Source organism: Rhea pennata, chromosome 3 (genome assembly GCF_028389875.1).
Source record: "Rhea pennata isolate bPtePen1 chromosome 3, bPtePen1.pri, whole genome shotgun sequence".
Taxonomy (NCBI): Eukaryota; Metazoa; Chordata; class Aves; order Rheiformes; family Rheidae; genus Rhea; species Rhea pennata.
This window is the reverse complement of record NC_084665.1, coordinates 100,339,710-100,358,887: the sequence shown is the minus strand read 5'-3', so window position 1 is coordinate 100,358,887 and position 19,178 is coordinate 100,339,710. Positions and strand designations below refer to the sequence as shown.

Genomic DNA, 19,178 nt, shown 5'->3' with positions numbered 1-19,178 from the left:
GAATCTTGCCAAGAGATATCTGACTCTTTCCTGTAATCCCCAGGTAATATACTACTATATTCTAAAGGTCTAAAACCTTTTTTCAACTTCCTAATATAGTCTCCTTAAGAGGGGGGTCCAGGAGATAGATCTCCTTGATGTTCTTACAGGAACAGTGAAAGGAAAGTAGGTTTCAGCAGTATGTTGTTTCTGATGTATTCAGGCCTTCCCACTTTTAAAGAAGCAGCGGATGGTACTCATAATTTAACCATAGTATGCAATGCAATGTCAGTGACCTCTATGTGTTTTTCTATCATATAATCCAACAAGTAGGACTGATATGGGCCCCAAAGAGTTCACTTGGTTCTAAATAAATCATAGGCATTGAAAGGAACACATGGAAAGTGTTTGGCATAAACAATACAAATATACTTTGCATTGAGGGAATCAAAGAATTAGGAAAAAAAAAAAAGAGAGAGAGAGAGAGAGAGAGAGAGAGATTAACAGATTTTGTTAAAGTCTAGGACACTGTTTTCTTTGACATTTCTGAGAGCACCGTTCTAAGCCAGTGCTTATCCATTAGATGTGGAGCTTGAGACTTATTTCCATGTTGATTCATGTCTCGATAACTGTAGCGGTATGCCTGGACCTGCTAAGCAGCTTGGCCTCACTGTGAGCACAGTGTCAGGAGACACTTCTAGAGGATGAATTTGATCTTTGCACTTAGGTACCCAAGATATAAGTATCTTATGTATTGAGTACTTATGCACCATTTAACTCTAAGAATGAAATTTATGTGGCCAAGCACTCACAGAAAAACAGCTGTTCTTCTTCCACATCAAAACTGAAATATTTACTTATCTTTATATAGTATAAAAAGATAGTTCAGTATTCAATATTTGAATAAGCATATTCCCTAGTATTAAATTCTAGAATTCATAGGTTTTTACATGATCTTTTAATTCCTAGACCTCATTTCTGAAAGACTTATCATATTCTTATAAAGGTAATATAAAAAAAGACTCATTTGTCTCTGATTTTGGAGTCAGAAGTGATGTCAATTGTATTACATACATAAATGATTCAAGGGGTAAAAAGACATTTCTTTAAACTTACTTTAATTCAAAAGTGTTCATAATTGTATACCATAGCCACAGAGATACCTACTGAATCTAGATGCAAGTATAATAAAAGTATACTTTAAATTCTGAAAGGTTTACTATAGTGAAGTGAAACTGTTAGTTCCTGATTGCCTGCCAGCAGTACAGCAGCCTCCACCCTGCTTCATTATCGATCTAGTAGTCTATGTGGCAGAACATGAAGAATAACCATCTATGTCAGGTACAGCAGCAGGTGTCATATCCATTGAACTAGCTGCTGCCTGATTACAATAAATCTCTTTCAAGCACCTGGTAACCTTGACAGACACTTATCTTTGTATAAAAACACCCCACCACCTCAAAAAGTTATCTGAATAAAAATGAGAAACTCACCAGATAACATCAGCTGACAAAGGCCAGAAGCTGAATCCCATTCAGACACACTGTGAAGTTTGGGTAAGAGAGTCTTTAGGCTCATGACAAGTTCCTTATCGTACACAGCAGTATGGTCTATCCATCTCAGAGGTTCCCGTACACTATTGGTAACATCTTATAAGGCAGAACTTAAAGTAGGATAACTGGTATGAGAAGATAAATGCTTTGTCACTAACATTTTATGAATTTGTTTGCACTGATGGGGTTTGTCCAGGTAAAACTAAGTGAGGTAACTCATCACTAGAAGATTCCAAAAATGAGAACTTTTCAGGATATGCAAGCAGTGAGCCTAGACTTGAAGATTTTGTAGACAAAAAGATGCAAATTGAGAATACTTAACCAGATTGGTTTTGATAATACTTTTGAAGTCTCACATGGATTTTATCAGTAAACATGTTTTGAACTCAGAAATACAATTTGCTATGTGATTTGAAAGTAGTTTTTGAAATAAACTAGTCAGTTGAATAACTAAGGAAGTACCCTCACTGATTAAATGATGGATCTCCATAAATTGATCACACAATTTCAATTTCAGTGCTTGTTGGACTTCCTCTGTTATCACCTGATCAATAGTAGTTAATCTTTTTGTCAAATCTGTATGTATTTCTTGAAAGGATGTACCTGTTGAAAATGCTGGTTCTAAAAGATGGTTTGTGAAGTAAAAATAGTCACGTAGTCTGAATCAAAACAGAAAAAATGAGTATCTGATTCTTGTGAAGACAAGGGTAGAACAGATCCTCTTATCAGAGATGCCTGTGTACTTCCTGGAGTGGGATGAAAGGATGACAGTTCTGTGAATGCCACTGATGGTATTATTTTCCTAGATGAAAACATAAATACCCAGAAGTAATAGCAGCAGCTTCCATTAGCGTATACCAGCTGGCTAATATCACCAAGTTCATCCAAAACATCTCATAAAATGGGAATTGTTTGCTATGCAGAACTTGATCTAACAATTCATCAGAGGGTTTTAATCCAGTCATAGAACATGTTGCACATATTTGGATTAATTCACTTAAAGAATCAGCAGACTGTGATTTGATGTTTGTGAGTCTCTGGTTGATGGATGAAGCAGTAATAGCCAGATATTCACTAGGAAGAGATGTGTGCATTTGAGTTTTGTGCATAACCAATGAACTAAGGAAAGATATCTGTTTTAAAATAAATGTCTTGGTAGGGGAATGAGGAGCTATTAAAGAACTTGGTAATCTCCACTACTCTTTTGATACTGAAAAAAAATATATCAGAATTCTCAAAGACTCTTTTGAAGCAACCTAGAAAAAATTGAAGCTGCGCTTGTAGAAGCAGTTAGAAACTATAATCCGTGGGAGAGTAATGAGTGACTATTTAATTCTATTTGAGCCCCCAATATGCTACTAATTACTGAACTCATGTCTGTGGCAGATAAAGCAACAGTCTGGTGCTACTGTAATGATGAGACTTGTGTAGGGAAAACAGAAAGTGCCATTAAGGAATTAGTGATAAATGAGGTTGCATCATAATCACCCTGGGAAAAAACTGCCGAAATTAGCTCTATGGAAGTACCAGTAGCCACATATGGTACAGGTGTGATATTAGGCTTTATTTTCACTGAGACCTGAACAGCAGAACTGAGAAACTGTGAAGACAGAACATCTGTTGAGGTTGCTATCCTGAATACTGTTGAAGACTCTCCAGTGGCAATTAGTCCTCCTAATCCATAGCTCTGTTTAGCCAAATTATCAGTAAGAAGTATCTCACAGCTGAAAATATCTGTCTTTTTCAGACCCTTAAAGATATATATATATTTTTTTTCTTTAAAAAAAAAAAAAAAGAAGGGGGGGGAGGGGTAGGAGGGGAGAATTAGGAGAAAAGGAAAAATGAACAGCTTTGGCCCTGGACCAAATCTGCAGTAAATTATACAGCCACTAAAACATCATTCAGTCACACCAAGGTACTATATAGCAGACAAATACAACTTTGTAAATCATATTCTTAATAAAAGTGTAGAAGGAGTTTTAGTGACCTCAAGAGTTGAGTAAAGGCAAACCCTCCTACTAGTCACAGTCTGTAGGAGGGCCAGCATCATAACAAATGGCACTACTCAGAAGTATTAGATTTTCTACATCAGATTATTGCCATGTATCAATATAGAATAAAGAAGTTACAAGACTTTCCTAATGAGAACATTAATGAACTAGCAGACATGATATGCTGGAAGAGGTATATAGATATAACTATGTTTACTGACTGCATTTCATTCAGTGTCATTCCCTACATCAAGGAACAATATTACCTATTAAGGAAACAACAAAAGCTTAGGTAGCCCCAAAGACTAGTCTGCACAGAAATCAAATGTTCAGTAAAACTGACTTACCTAAATGAACCCAGGACTAATGGCTTATTTCTTATACAAATAATTAGTTTAAAAGATAGAGTATATATGTAAAAAAAAAAAAAAAAGTGTCTTATACACATATTATGTATATAAAAGCTAGCATTAGCAAAATGGAAAGGCCACAATGAATACACAACCAAATAAACTGCCACACTTCTATCTGTATTGACTTTCGTTAAAGATGTTAACAATAACAAAATAGGCTTTTTTCTGTTTCTCAAAAGCTTGAATATAAACAGTTAAAATGACAAAGATCTTGGGAGAGTTGTTGCAGATATTTCTAGCAAAAAATATTCAGGTGCACAGAAGAAGAAGCACTCAGAAGAGATGTGACCTAGGAAAGAAAAACCAAGGTCCCCATGGAGCAAGGTAAATTGTCTGCTACTGACTAGCCAAGGAAGAAGAGAAGATTGGCATTAGGGTCAAAGAGAACCAAACACAATATGAGGTATATGAAACTGCACACTGTAGCAAAGCAAACCAAAAACCAAGCTAAAAGAAAGCACAGTTTTCTTTATTGGATGTGTAAGATACTGGAGAAAAATATTATGGAGAGAAAAGAAAAATTTACCAATTGCATTTGAACACATAACTAAGAAAGGATGGGAGATAAAATTCACAAGACCAGAAGGAAGTACAGGAGGTAGAAAATAACATTCTGAAGGACTAAAAGACAATTAATAAACTTCAAATAATCTTAACATCAAAAAAGCACTAACAGGGAAAGAAGTTTGACACATACATTACTCAAAAACTTACTGTTCTTACCTTGAGACACCTGTCCTGTAGGAAAATCAGGAGTAACCTGTTTATACCAAATTTCTGTAGACACAGATGGGGCTGATGAAAGGTCATTATCTAAAATCTCAGTAGGAAACACTTCAGCCATTTCAGTGACAGTTTGCTTGCTTTGGGGGCTAGTAGGTAAACAGGTGATATTGTTTATTCCATCAACGCAAAGGAACCCAGTGGAGCAGGATTGTATAAGGCAATCATTGTAATTAAGCTCACAGCTTCGTCCCTGAAAGAGAATTTTTAAAAAGCCATATTTGAAGGCAATTTGCATTTCATAGTCACATTAATTCAAATTATTGCTTTCTTTTGATTCTAAAAACATTGTTTGCCTATATTAAGCTGTCCAAACTTTCAAAAGAAAATCTAACCATCTGTAAAACACTGCTTAAGTATTTTAATAGTATAGTTATCTATTTTTTAATTTTAACCCAATGTTATTTTGACTTCCATCAGTATTAAGCAATTCCAGATAAAAATAATTTTCCTGCAGATCTGTATTAGCAAGTATATCAAACATAGTATTGCCACCAGTAATAAAAATGGTTTAAGTGCAATGTCTAGATCAGAAAGTAGTATGTAATAATATAGAAAGTTTTGTGCAAAGGATTTAACTAGTTTGTTTTGATTCTGAAATTAATGTTCCACTTTCTTTTTTTACACTGTAGTCCAGTATTTGTAGCATGTTTTTGCCAAATCTTAGCACAGCACGCTTGTTAACACATTAGGTTTGCAGATACCATTTAGGAAAAAAGAATGTAGTAGTAATCTCAAATTGGATCTGGCATTGACTCTTTATCAATACTGTAACAACTTATAGGAAGTCTGAAATATACTTCCTAGTAATGAATTAAGAATGTTCATATTCAGTGGTCCGCAATAAAGGGAAGAAATAAAGCATCTTTTTTTTTACGGCAATAATTATGTGAATTAAATGCGCTCTCAGAGTGTGAAATAAATATACACTGAAGCCAGATCTTGGTTTATTTTCTTTTCACTTCAGTTGTAATGAACTAATGGACTATATGAAGAGATAACTTAGCTAAACTAGAAGAGTCTTATGAATAGCCATTTTAAGCATACACACCACCATCCCTAAAAGACAGGCAACATCTAACAATGTATGACCTGACACCTAACTACACATGCTAGGTTTGCTAATAATCTATTGCTGTTTTTGAACAGGCTTGTTCATGATTTTATCACTACCATTTCTAGGCTACATAATTTAACCATGGTTTGGCTCCTTTGCTGCATACCATCATCTGCTGCTGTAGAAAACTGTTGACAGAGATGACCTTGTGGCCAATCATACTATCAAGGATAACCCAAATCACTGGGTTTTAGGTATAAAGAATATCCTACCAACAGCCTTTTGTGTGAGAAAGGTCTCGAGCAACCAAGTCCAATACAATTTTCAAAATGAAGACGAACTAAAGGGAGATGTGTCCCTCTCTTTGAAGGGTTGGAATAAGCTTCACCTTCTCTTCAGGCCTTGTTACTTGCCAGCTCTGTTTACTGGCCTCTCTTAATAGATATTTTAAGAAGCCAGGAATAGAATCAAGAACTTTAAATAAAGCTAGTAGAAGGGCTTCTAAAAGTTAGATGGTGCAGAGAACAAATCTCAGCTTTGAATCTTACCACTCACTACTGCAAAATTCTGGCCACAAAGACAAAAGATACAGGAACACTGAAGAAATCAAAACTTTGCTGCTTATGCATTAGCAAACTATTTATTCTGTCCGCTGAAAATTCCAAAACATCAGCCCATAAAAGGGCCTGACAATGGAAAGCTAACAGTGGTTGATATTTGAATCTAAGTCTTTGAAAGTGGTGTCTTCTAGGTTGTTTGATGAAAACCACAATGTACAAATATCTCAGAGAAAATTTGATAATTTATCACTCATCTTCCTCTGTGTCCTCTCAGCTATTTGATTTAATTTCTCTGAAACAAGCAATGGCAGCAGGAACACTAAGAATGTAAATCCATGATATATGATTGAAAAGAAAAAAAAAACAACACTACCGTTTAGCACTGCTTCTGAAGCTTGATAATATCACAAAGACCTCAGATTTTCTGATTATGTGCCTGCAAATGAACTAAATAAGTGATAAGATTTAAACTACGATATATTTTTTAATGAGCATGAGAATACAATTTGTAAATTAAAGAATTAACAGTAGTTCCAGATGAAAAACAGATTGTTTCAGAAACAGCACTATTTTTTTTAAAAAGCTACTGAATGTCATATTTTAGATGACTGAATCAAAACAGTATATTGCATTGACAGCTTTTTAGTATGTAGTATATAGTTAAGTTATAGCTAAGATTTAGCTGTGCTGTCCAGTCAGAAAAAAAAACAGCTTTAGCCACTTAATAAAATCCATTGTCATTTAAAAACTTTTCTAGTCCTCTGTAACACATTATCTGTATCTATGTTAGTAAACTGCATTTTCCTGGTACCATTTCCTGACATAGAGTAAATGATGTGGAGTCACCCCTGTCCATATCTCTAATCTCTCTCTCTCCAGGTCATGGGGCACATGCCCGGTTCACAAACTGTCAAAGTCTCCGACCTCTCCTAATTTGTAGGCCATGTTACGAACTGTTTGTGGAAGTGTTTGTGAAAGACATGTCCAAACAACACAGGCCTGGTTTGACAAGTTAATGATGTAGCTGTCTGTGTCTGTACATCTAATCTAGCTATTTTCACCATTCAGTGAACTTCAGTGCCTGCAAATGTTCTTTGGAACTACTTATTACTTACTACTACTACTAATTAGCATAGACATAAAGTTTAGGATTCAGTTTAAGACTGAGACACTCAAATGCAGATGAGTTCTTGTAACTAAAAGCAGATAGGACTTCCAAAGCGCATAGACTCCAATTAAAGTCAGTGGAGATTCTGAGGGAGGCAGTTACTTAAACGTAAAGGTCTAACATCAATTCTGGAATTGCTGAGTATCCTGTCCAAATCCCAGCTAATTCAAGAGGTGTAGGACCTACAGGTCCTATGTAATTTCAGCTTCCTTACAAAGGTATTTTGGATATTAAACCATGTCTCAAATAATGTTAGGTGATTGTGTTTAGGTAACTATATCACACTGTTAGTCAAGAAAGATCAAGAAGCAATCAGTTACCATAAAGTAGACACCAGACTGATTTTGATAACCAAAACACAGAATCTTAGAATCATAGAATCGGTAAGGTTGGAAGGGACACCTGGAGATCATCTAGTCCAACATCCCTGCTCAGCAGGGTCACCTACAGCATGGTAGACAGGGTCGCATCCAGGCGGGCCTTGAAGATCTCCAGAGAAGGAGACTCCACAACCTCTCTGGGCAACCTGTGCCAAGGCTCCGTCACTCTCACAGGGAAGAAATTCCCCCTCACGGTCAGGAGGAACTTCCTGTGCTTCAATTTCTGCCCATTCCCTCTTGCCCTGTCACACGGGACAACTGAAAAGAGTTTGTCCCCATCCCCTTGACACCCTCCCTTCAGGTTCTTGTACACGTTGATAAGATCCCCCCTCAGTCTCCTCTTCCCCAGGCTGAAGAGGCCCAGCTCTCGCAGCCGTTCCTCATAGGGCACGTGCTCCAGCCCTCTGATCATCCTCATAGCCTTGTGCTGGACTCTCTCCAGTAGCTCCATGTCTCTCTTGTAGTGGGGAGCCCAGAACTGGACACAGGACTCAAGATTAGGCCTCGCCAGGGCTGAGTAGAGGGGCAGGATCACCTCCCTCCACCTGCTGGCAATAGCCTTCCCAATGCACCCCAGGAGACCATTGGCCTTCCTGGCCACAAGGGCACATTGCTGGCTCATGGTCAGCTTGTCATCCACCAGCACTCCCAGGTCCTTCTCTGCAGAGCTGCTCTCCAGCAGGTCAACCCCCAGCTTGTACTGGTACATGGTGTTATTTTTCCCTAGATGCAGGATTCGGCCCTTGCCCTTGTTGAACCTCACGAGGTTCCTCTCCACCCAAATCTCCAGCCTGTCCAGGTCTCTCTGAATGGCAGCACAGCCCTCTGGTGTGTCAGCCACTCCTCCCAGCTTGGGATCATCCGCAAACTTGCAGAAGAGGCACTCTGTCCCCTCATCCAGTTCTTTGATGAAGAAGTTGAGCAGGATGGGACCCACTCCTGAGCCCTGGGAAACTCCACTAGCCACAGGCCTCCAGCTGGACTCTACGCCACTGATGACGACCCTCTGAGCTCTGCCTTTCAGACAATTCTCGATCCACCTCACTGTCCGCTTGTCTAATCCACACCTCCTGAGCTTATCCAGGTGGATGGTATGGGAGTAGTGTTGAAAGCCTTGCTGAAGTCAAGGTACACAACGTCCACTGCTCTCCCCTCATCTACCCAGCCAGTCATGCCATCATAGAAGGCTATCAGGTTGGTTAAGAAGGATTTCCCCTTGGTGAATCCATGCTGACTACTCCTGATCACCTTCTTCTCCTCCATATGCCTGGAGGTGACATCCAGAATGAACTGTTCCATCACCTTTGCAGGGATGGAGGTGAGGATGATGGGCCTATAGTTGTCTGGGTCCTCCTTCTTACCGTTTTTGAAGACTGGAGTGACATTGGCTTTTCCAGTCCTCAGGCACCTCTCCAGTTCTCCAGGACCTTTCCAAGATGATGGAGAGCGGCTTGGCAGTAACATCTGCCATCTCCCTCAGTACCCATGGGTGCATCCCATCTGGCCCATGGATTTGTGGATGTCTAGCCTGCCCTGAAGGTCCCTAATCCTGTCCTCCTCAACCAAAGGAAAGTCTTCCTTTCTCCAGACTTTCTCCCTCACGTCCAGGCTGCAGGATTCCTGGGGGCTGCCCTTAGCAGTGAAGACTGAAGCAAAGAAGGCATTCAGTAATTCTGCCTTCTCTGTATCCATTGTCACCATGGCCCCTGCCCCATTCAGCAGTGGGCCCACATTTTCCCTAGTCCTCCTCTTGCTGCTGATGTATTTGAAGAAGCCCTTCCTGTTGTCCTTGACATCCCTTGCCAGACTCAATTCCAGCTGGGCCTTAGCCTTCATCTCAGCATCGCTACGTACTCTGACTGCAAAGGTAAAACATGTACATCCAGTATTCTTTGGAATGCTCTTATTATGTCACCCATGTCAGCCTGAGTAGTAGCAGGAAGCCAGGGAAACTTCCAAAAGGCACCAAACACCTATGTTTAGGTTTTAAGTTTCTGGGCAGTTGAACAAACATTTAAGGTCCACTGATGATATCAGCTCCATTTAGAATAACTTGAGTATAGTAAATGATACAAACATATCATGCAGTCTTTCAACACATACATCTTGGCTTTTTTTCTTTTTTTTTTTTTTTTTTAGCTTCTGTGGTTTTGTTTGCACCTCAAATATGGGGGAAAGTGGTGTAAAATTAACATAATACTTACATGCCCCAAGGAAATATTGTGAAAATTGCTTATTTGCTATCAAAAATGTTTTAATTATGTTCAAGTATTATTGTTATCCACAAAAATGAAATTTTCAGTACAAAACACACTGAAGCCTCAAAGAAACAGTCTGATAACCTCTAAAGTATATGTCTCATGCTTAACATCCAAGAGACATGAGTTCCAAATAAAGCTTCTCCTGGAAATGGGGTACATGTAAGAAATCTCTATCTGACTAGCTATTTTCATGGGACTTGAAGCAACTTTTGTATTTCTGAAATCTCTGACAACGCTGTCAAATTTGTTTATAACATTAGGAGCAGTAGGCATTGCAAGAGAGAAAGAGAAGCAGAAGTAGAAACTGAAATTCAATAAGAATGATTTCACAAGCATTTTTTTTAGGAAAAATTGGTTAATATATATATGATTTAGATAATTATAACATATTACATAACATAATACATTACATTTACATTAGATGTTATAATTATAAATTTCAGTTAAACTAAAACATGATGTGAATCCATATATCCTACAGATCACACAATAGTAAAATTAACAAAATTAACTTGTCAAAGACAAAGACATTCTTAGTGGTGTCACTGTGGAAGGTAAAAATGCCGGTTTTATTTACCATCATGATAGGAAACTGAGAAAGCAGAAGGTCTTATCTACCTGTACCTTCATTAAAGTTTTGCAAAGTCTTGTGATATTCTCAAAAAAACAACACCCCCACCCCCCCCCAAAAAAAAAAAAAAAAAAAAAAAAAAAAAAAAACAGGGCTACTACTTTTATCTTTCTAAAAGTTTTGAACACAAAAATTTATTCCTAATATAAGACAAATATTAAATGTAATTGCTGACAGAAAACACTATAGAGATTCTAAATATCTACCATATTATAGTAATTTTGAAATTTTCTTCTGTTGCAGATACATTTCTTCTTTGTTATATTTTCTATCATCAGTGGAAGTAACCTGTACTGCCAATAACCTTATCCAATTGTTCTGAGCATCACAGAGCATACAGAATGTAATCTAACCTTATTTCTTTTTAGAGTTTCTTCAATTTCCTTTTGTTAAAAAGAAAAAAAAACTATTTGTATTTAAAAGCCTATTCATGAAATTTTTCTATTTTGTCCTTCCTTCTGTGGAAGAAGTCTGAAGTTATATTAATCGGTGCTGGAGTGAACAGTACACATTTCATCTGTTTACTGAATCACCCATCAGAATATTCTTATTAAAAAAAAGAAAAAAAAGGCACTCTAAAATCTGAAACTCTGAAACCCTCTTAAGAGCTATAGTAAGTGAATTTTGGCAAAAGCCAATATATTTTTTACACCTAAAGAAACAAGAATAGTTTAAATCATTCAGTGTTTTAGATGGAAAAAAGATATCCGGGATGATTTAGATAAATCCATATTTGTTTCACTCAGATTTGTGATTTGTTTTGGCAAGCAAAATACCTAATTGGTGAATTCACGGAATCTGATAAAATCACTGTATTGGTTTTCTAAAGCATGAGATAACAGCAGTCCAATTTATAACTCAGACTTCCAGTGATAAAAGCATGTTCTTTTCTTGTTCTCTTCTAATTTTACACATAGCATAAATGATCTGCTCATTACATGAATAAGATTTCTGTCTAATAATCTTTCTTAATGTCATAAAACTAGTGTTTCATTCTGACCACGCTTGGGACTAGTAAATTAGTGGATTTTATTACAGCTACATGTAATGGTGAAGAGAAGGGTATATGATTCTGATTTTATGACTCATAGAAACAAAGCAGATGTGGATAATCTCCGTTGTGCATGAAGGGTACATTAAATAGCCATGGATAAATTTGGTAGTCTTCAAAGTGACTGTAAATACTTTAGATAAATGCTTTAACAGTTTCCATGCAGGAAGATGCTGAAGATTTATATTTGAAAGTAGATATGTTTCTACAGATATTTCCATTTTAAAAGTAAACATTTATTCTGTATACCACTGGCTATGCTTTAATTTTCAATGTGACAGAGAAAATCCATGATCCATACTTTGATTCATACTTTAGATAGCACTACATACATAAACTACAGAAGATTTACTTACCAGTACTGCAGCTGGAGTTTCGTGAATATTTAATCCTGTGGGAATTCCACTGTTTTCACCGCACAGTTACCAGGTAGTTAGGAACCAGAACCACAAGGGGCCCACCAAATCCACATCCACAGCTTTTAGGCCCTACCTATCCCTATTTTTCATACTGAAGATACAAGTTTTACATATTTTTCTGTTATTCCAGTTTTCTTTCTCTAATGTGGATTTCCCAAAATATATAGAAGAATCTGAGTGACTGAAGATGGAAAGCAGACAGCGGATAGTGAAATAAAAGCAGAGATAATACATTTTAAATTCCAGCTACCAAAGAATTTTGCAACTTTCTTCTTTAAGGATTTTGTACACTTAACTCGCAAGCTCCATGCTAATATAAAAGTTGCTCCCATGTATCAGACTAAAACTATTCACCTCCATCATCAGCAGACTAATAAAATACAGGGGAAATAAAATGAGCAGAGATTGCATTTGATAATTCCCCAAATATCCCTTTCTGGCAATGAGTGATTCAAAGACTCCCTAAGCCAGGGTAGCGTTCAGGAAATTTATTTAAATACTGATGGACTATCCTGCAGAAAGTTTTCTGTTCTCTTTTTGGACTTATTCATACTTTTGTTTTGTACAGTATCATGCAACATTGACTTGAATCAATGAAAATTGTGCTGTGTAAAAAATAAATTATTCTCTAGATTTTAAACTTGCTCATTTAATTTTTATTTAGTGCTGAGAACATGTTTTGTGAGAAATAGCAAATAAATATCCTAATTCAACTTCTCCATTACTGTTGTTCTTGCAGCAGAAATATAAAAACTTAATGAACAAAATGAGAATTCTTTAACTTGAATGTCTGACTATTTCCCATATAAAAGGACTATGCTCCTCAGCTGATACATCCTTCATCGCTGCCTAGCCCCTTTTTGGATGCCTGCCTTCAGTTTAAAGACACAAAGATAGCAATTGCTAGAGAGGTATCAACCGCATCCATTATAAGCTATAAAAAGCACCCTACAAATAATTTGCTTGCATTGCTATGAGCTACTCTCTTCTTTCTTAGGATAGTCTGTCAAAAGATTCAGTTAGACTATTTGCATTAACAAAATCTCTTTTCAGCATACCAAGAATTTATGATAAAATACAGATTTTATAAATTCATTGCCAAATAATTCTTTACCCAAGATGATCTGGTCATCCAGCATCTTCTTGGAAGTATCTTATTAAGATAAACATTGTTTATTTTTTCTACTGGCTACTTTATTAAAGAATAGAATTTGGAAAAGGGTATATAAACAAATATTCTATTCCAAGGGGTATTTAATACTTTTCCTCATTTACCATCTGCTTTCTTTTCAGAAGATAACAGCTATAGAAGTCTGCTATATTAATATTGTACACCATTATGCAGAGAACTAATCTGTAGTGAAATATGAATCCGTTGCCAAGTTCAGGCTGGTCTTTATCTTCCCTCTATTATTCCTCTGAGAAATCTGAGCAAATTTATTTTATTTAGAAAAACACTGCTGAGATGCATTCTACAGAATCCTTCACATATGGATCTCTGTATTTTACATAAATAAAAGACCCGTTTACCCCAGAACAGTGACTGTCTATTGTAACCAAATAGGGAAGGGACACTGGAAAAGCTAAGACAAGTGGAACTGGTAGTCTCTATATCTAGAATGCAGGGGTATTCTGCTTCTCATTTAGATTTTAGATTAACACCAGGAGTGCATCTTAGCCAAAAAACAAACAAACAAACAAACAAACAAAAAACAACTAATCAAAAAAAAAGCGATGCCTTCCCACCATTTGGTTCAGATATGATGAATGCTCTGACTCTAGGAAAGATTTTTGGTTATACTGAGGTTAAATGAGGTCCTACTGAGCCCTTCTCTGGATTTCAGATTGTGCCAAACATGGATGCAGACTCATGAAAAACATAACTTCATTCTGGAATGTAGGCTTCCTGGGAATTTCAATTTCTTATAAAGGCTACCATTATCTATTTTCCAGTTTGTACCACACAGGCAAAAGAAGGCAGCCCTTTCCCCATTCACTACTAACTATGGAGCACTTTGTACCAAGTTTGAATAAAAACACAAGTTCAGTCCAAGGACTGAAGGGTCCATGTACGGAAAAGGAGTTGAAAAGAAAGGTCCTGTGATAAGACATTAACAGGACAGGCTTCTGTATTTTAGACTTGAACATAATATTGTCAGGGCCCTGATCAGCCTGTAACTGTTCTTCTCTGCTGTTCACCTCTGCAACCTCGTCCCTGACAGCCACAGGTTTGGAAGCCTCTGCTCAAGGTCAGCTCTGATACAGTGCAGCTTTGTAACCTGGGATCAGCCTGCTGGGATAAGAGCTAATTTGTGAGAAAGCCACAGGAGAAATCTCACCTGGGGCCTCCATGCCTTAGCTCAGAAGCTGCATTTAAGCACAGTCCTTTTCTGCCTTGCCCGTAGTCCTTTTCTGAGTTTTATTGTAGGCCTGTTATAACCAGCCTCGTACTTTGTTGGTCCTGACCTTGCCTTGCTGACTTGACTTCCTGGCTTAACCACAGACATTCCTTGTGACCATGGACCTGCCTGGCAGCCACCAGAGCTTTGGCTGAGCCTGGTTACTGTCACTGGACCTGTTCTGCTCTCCTTGTTCAGCACTGTGGTACCGAGCACCTGGTCTCTAAGGTCAGCGCCTGTGGTTATACCTTGCGGTTATCTTTGACTCCTTGCCTTGCAGAGCAGCCCACTTTTGGTGCTCCTCGACCCTCACTAGGATCTCCAGCTCTGCTGGGGATCCCCTTGATAGAACTGTCATGAGACAGAGATTAATCTAGTGCCTGAAAAGAATCAAAGAAGGAGAGGTTTTTTCACTTTTAGAATATATTTTTTTTTTCTGTTTTATTGTATGGTTAGCTTTTTCCTCATTGACTATAATGACAATCTTCTGCTATGGGAAGAGGCCCTGAAACTGGCTGAAAACTACTTCTTCCTTTCTTGACTTGGTTGCCCAGGAAAATCTATGACGGCAAATCTGAATCTAATTCACAATAATCTTTCCTTTTATTTTATAGACTTAAATCCGCCAAATAAATGGCTTATCAATATTAAAATAGGCATAACTGTCACCATTTATGAAGATAAGACATTAAAATAACGTAATTTCAAGCTTGGAGATACAAATTACTAAAGTAGGAAGAGCAAAAAAAATAGGGAACATATATTGCTTATTCTCCTTGTTACTAATCCAAAACTATTAAATGACACTAGTAAGTTGGTATACTTCTTAAAGTGTAAAGCACAAGCTTTACCTCATGTCTTCAGCAGCAGAAAGAACTTGTATGAGCAGGTAGTGCTGTATGGAAATTTCAATCTTAATTAAATACAGCATTGGTATTTGGCCACTGGCATTTAGCTCCCTCAAAGCATTGTTTTGGTATGTAAAACAGAGAGAATATAGCATAGGACAAAAGTTCACAGGGTCAGGCATTCAAAGGAACTGTGTTTGATTTAGTTTCAGAGAATTTGTTGTCAAAATAGCTGTCTGTGTGACAGTTTGAAATGAGACATAGATCAGTACCTGTGTAAAACCATGAATGGACTTTGATGACTGCAAAGGACATTATATATAAACACACTGTTTATAGGTAAATACTTCTCTGGGATATTAGAGCTCCTATTAGTTTAAAAAAAAAAAAAAAAGAATTACTAAAATACTGTATTTGTCAGAAAGGCCAAGTTTTATCTGAATGAAGATAAAAAGGAATTACATACAGTATTTTCTGTGCAACAGTGATTAGTCAGGTTGCATGAAAGAGAAAAAGAATATCAACATCTTACCACAAATCCTGGCTTGCAAAAACACGTATAACCAAAGCTGGGTTCCCTCTGAACACAGATGCCATGTATGCAGGGACTGGATATGCACTCATCAACATCCAGCTCGCAATGGAGGCCTTCCCACCCTGTCAGGAAGAAACGAAAAAAATCCATTAGAATCTAGAAAAAATAATTTCATAATATCTTTAAGCAAACAAGAGTAAAACCTGAAGGTACTCTTGCATTACTGAATTATCTGACTTTACAGCTTGCCCTTCACCTACAGAATTATCTGTGTTGTTCTCTCTCTCATGTGCCTAAGAATTGAAATGTGTAAAATGCTCCGTGAAAGCTCTTAGTTCATTCCCTACCTGCACAGGGCAACCATTTTTTCCCAAAATGTAAAATGAAAGAATACGTAATTGTTTATCTTCATTTCGACCTTCTTATGCTGTTTGTCAAATTCATGCATTATTGCCACACTAGGGAAGAAAAACTGGAGATTTAGATAGGTGAAATAATCAGAGAAACCAAAAATAAACTAGAGTAAAAGAGTTGTGAAATAATCAGAGAAACCAAAAATAAACTAGAGTAAAAGAGTTGAAAGAGAAATTCTGAGACAGATTATTGTACTTGATTACTCAGGAGGACAATTTCACAGTAAGTGAAGGCTGGAATATAACCTTCATCTTGCACTTCAAAGTTAAGATTGCTAGCATTTTTGGTAATATGCATTTCTTACAACATCTCCTTTAGAACTAAGTAAATCCACAAGTTAGAGGCCAAAACTGATCATGGAATTTGAGCCTGTCTTGAAAACTTGTTTCTCAGAGGCTGAGCCAAACTGGAAGCAGCCTATTTGATTGCAAATGCAAATCCAAAACCAGAACTTTGTAAATTTAGCTAGTTATTGAAGAAAGCCATGGTACTCCCAACATCAATTACAGCTTTGTTATTTCTGCAACAAAATTTTCTGGTTAAAAAAAAAAAAAAAAAAAAAAACAGTCCCATTTCTATACATATAGGTATAGGTTATTAGAGGAATCTTGGACATACTGTACGTGAGTGGTAGCCTGCAACAAAAGTAGATTTATTCCAAGCATTTCTTCTTTCTATCTCTGGAAGATATATATTTTTTTATCTCTATCCCATTCTTCAGTTGTGCAACTTTTCCAAAAGCTATTCCTTTCAGAGGTTCCCCTGCCTCTCAAATTTGCCTCCTTTTCCAAGCTATAACCTTCTAATCTCTTCAATGGAAATACCACATTAATTAAACAGGATATATAGGCAGTTTTACCTAGCAAGGAAACCATGTAGAGATCTTTTCCCCTCATTATTAAATGCTTTTATTAAAAGAAGTGCAGCTTATGCTTGGGTTGGAAGGTGTTTAAATCATGTTAGCAGCAGGTCTGAGTTCTAAGGCCCCAGAGGAAGCTTGTTCTGCTTATACGAAGCATTTCCACATACAGTTGCATAGAAACAGCAGTTTATCTTCCAGACTATCTCTAAATAATCTCTAAAAATAATCACTTAGAAATCTTGGGTCAGTAATACCCAAGAACGTATTCAATACTGTAAGTCAGTACAATACGAAGCAATAATCTTAAACAGAAAATTGTAAGGTTCAGGAGGTAGATATTAGGCTCACTCTTAAACTAAGAGCAGTATGCTACATTGGAGCAGTATGCTACAACGGACTTATGCATACCCCCTGATGCTGACACAAAGTACTTTGTTAATAGCCACGATAGGAGACCGTGAGCAGTCCTGAAGAGATTAAATTGGTGATTACATGTCAATAAAGGCTGACTGTGACCTTTGCATTTGGAGTAATGCTAAAAGCCCTATACTTTCCTAAGTTGTAAAAGCTATTAAACTTGTCTATGTGAAGAAAATACCTCCTAGTTTTTTAGAAACTACTCGTTTGCACTCTATTTATAAGTTTTCAGATGACTTCTTTTCGTCTCACCTTGAGAACACAAATTTTTAGTTAAAATGTTCAATAAATTGTATTTAGTCAATCATATTCTGTAGACAGTTAAATTATCCATTCCTTATACAGTGCCTATTCAGCTGATAATGTAAAGATTAGTAAAGTACTCCACATTAGTAAAGATAAATATTCTGGATATTTTTCACTCTCTCTTAATGAGCTCTTTTAAGTCTTTCTAACATGCTTATTAGACTAGCTAATTCTCTTTGGATATCAAAGTATTGCCTCATCTGGAAACCTACAGAGAAACAGCTGTTTGCTGTTTTGCCTTCTTACATATCTAGTCAAAGGGATAAGTTAACCTTTTTGTATTTTATGGTTTATACACAAATAAAGAGCCTGCTATAATTTACCAGCTTTTTCACTAGTAACACCAGTAAGTCAAAACAATCATTGTTTAAAATTATTCTGCCAGACATCAGTTACCTTGCTGACATTTACAAGTGTATCCATCGATATGATCTTCACAGGTCGAACCATGCAGACAAGGTGATGAATTACACTCATTAACTTCTATTTCACAAAACTGTCCAGAAAATCCAGCAAGGCACCTGAAGCAAACAACATCCCAAAGTGTTATATGATGTATATCGCATCCTGTAAACTATACTTTCTGCAAAAAACATTCGTATGATGTATGTACATTAACAAGACACAAATTCATATATCTCTTCTTCTTTTAAGGAGCATTTTACTGATATTTTTTTTCCAAGTTTCACATTATAATCCACCGTGATCTTCTGGAAGATTTATGATAGCAAAACATGTCCACAAATTTCACATCTAAGCTATAAAATCTGGCTCATAATCACACCTAACAGTCTCAGTTGCAATTCACTGATTCTAAAAGGTGAGTAAATATAAACATTTCTTAATGTACTCTTAGGAGAATTTCTACTAAAGTAGTTTATTTGGCTAAATAATTGCAGTCTATATTTGAAAAGCTACTGAAAATTTTGCACAACTAAATATAACTATAGCATAAAAATCCCTCCAGGAATGATATTTTGGTTACCATTCTAGTTACCAAATATTAAGCATTTTGAAAACATTGTGTGTACCTTTTTGTTTGTAAAACCTTTGTGACCATTAATACCAAATTGTTCCTTATGATTTCAACATAAAGCAACTAAACAACTAACAACTAAAAAAACTGACCAAAGCAGATTTGCAAGACATCT

The 19,178-nt window shown here is 36.8% G+C and overlaps 1 protein-coding gene across 1 annotated transcript in view; it reads right to left on the bottom strand.

Annotated features, from left to right (window-relative positions):
• Positions 1–19,178, bottom strand: part of EYS (eyes shut homolog) — an 872,934-nt gene that overhangs the window by 379,415 nt on the left and 474,341 nt on the right. The window contains exons 31-33 of the mRNA XM_062573097.1: positions 18,424–18,548; positions 16,026–16,150; positions 4,660–4,912 (exon numbers count right to left, since the gene is read on the bottom strand). Coding sequence (XP_062429081.1) covers positions 4,660–4,912; positions 16,026–16,150; positions 18,424–18,548 — 503 coding nt within the window. The remainder of the gene's footprint in view (positions 1–4,659; positions 4,913–16,025; positions 16,151–18,423; positions 18,549–19,178) is intronic.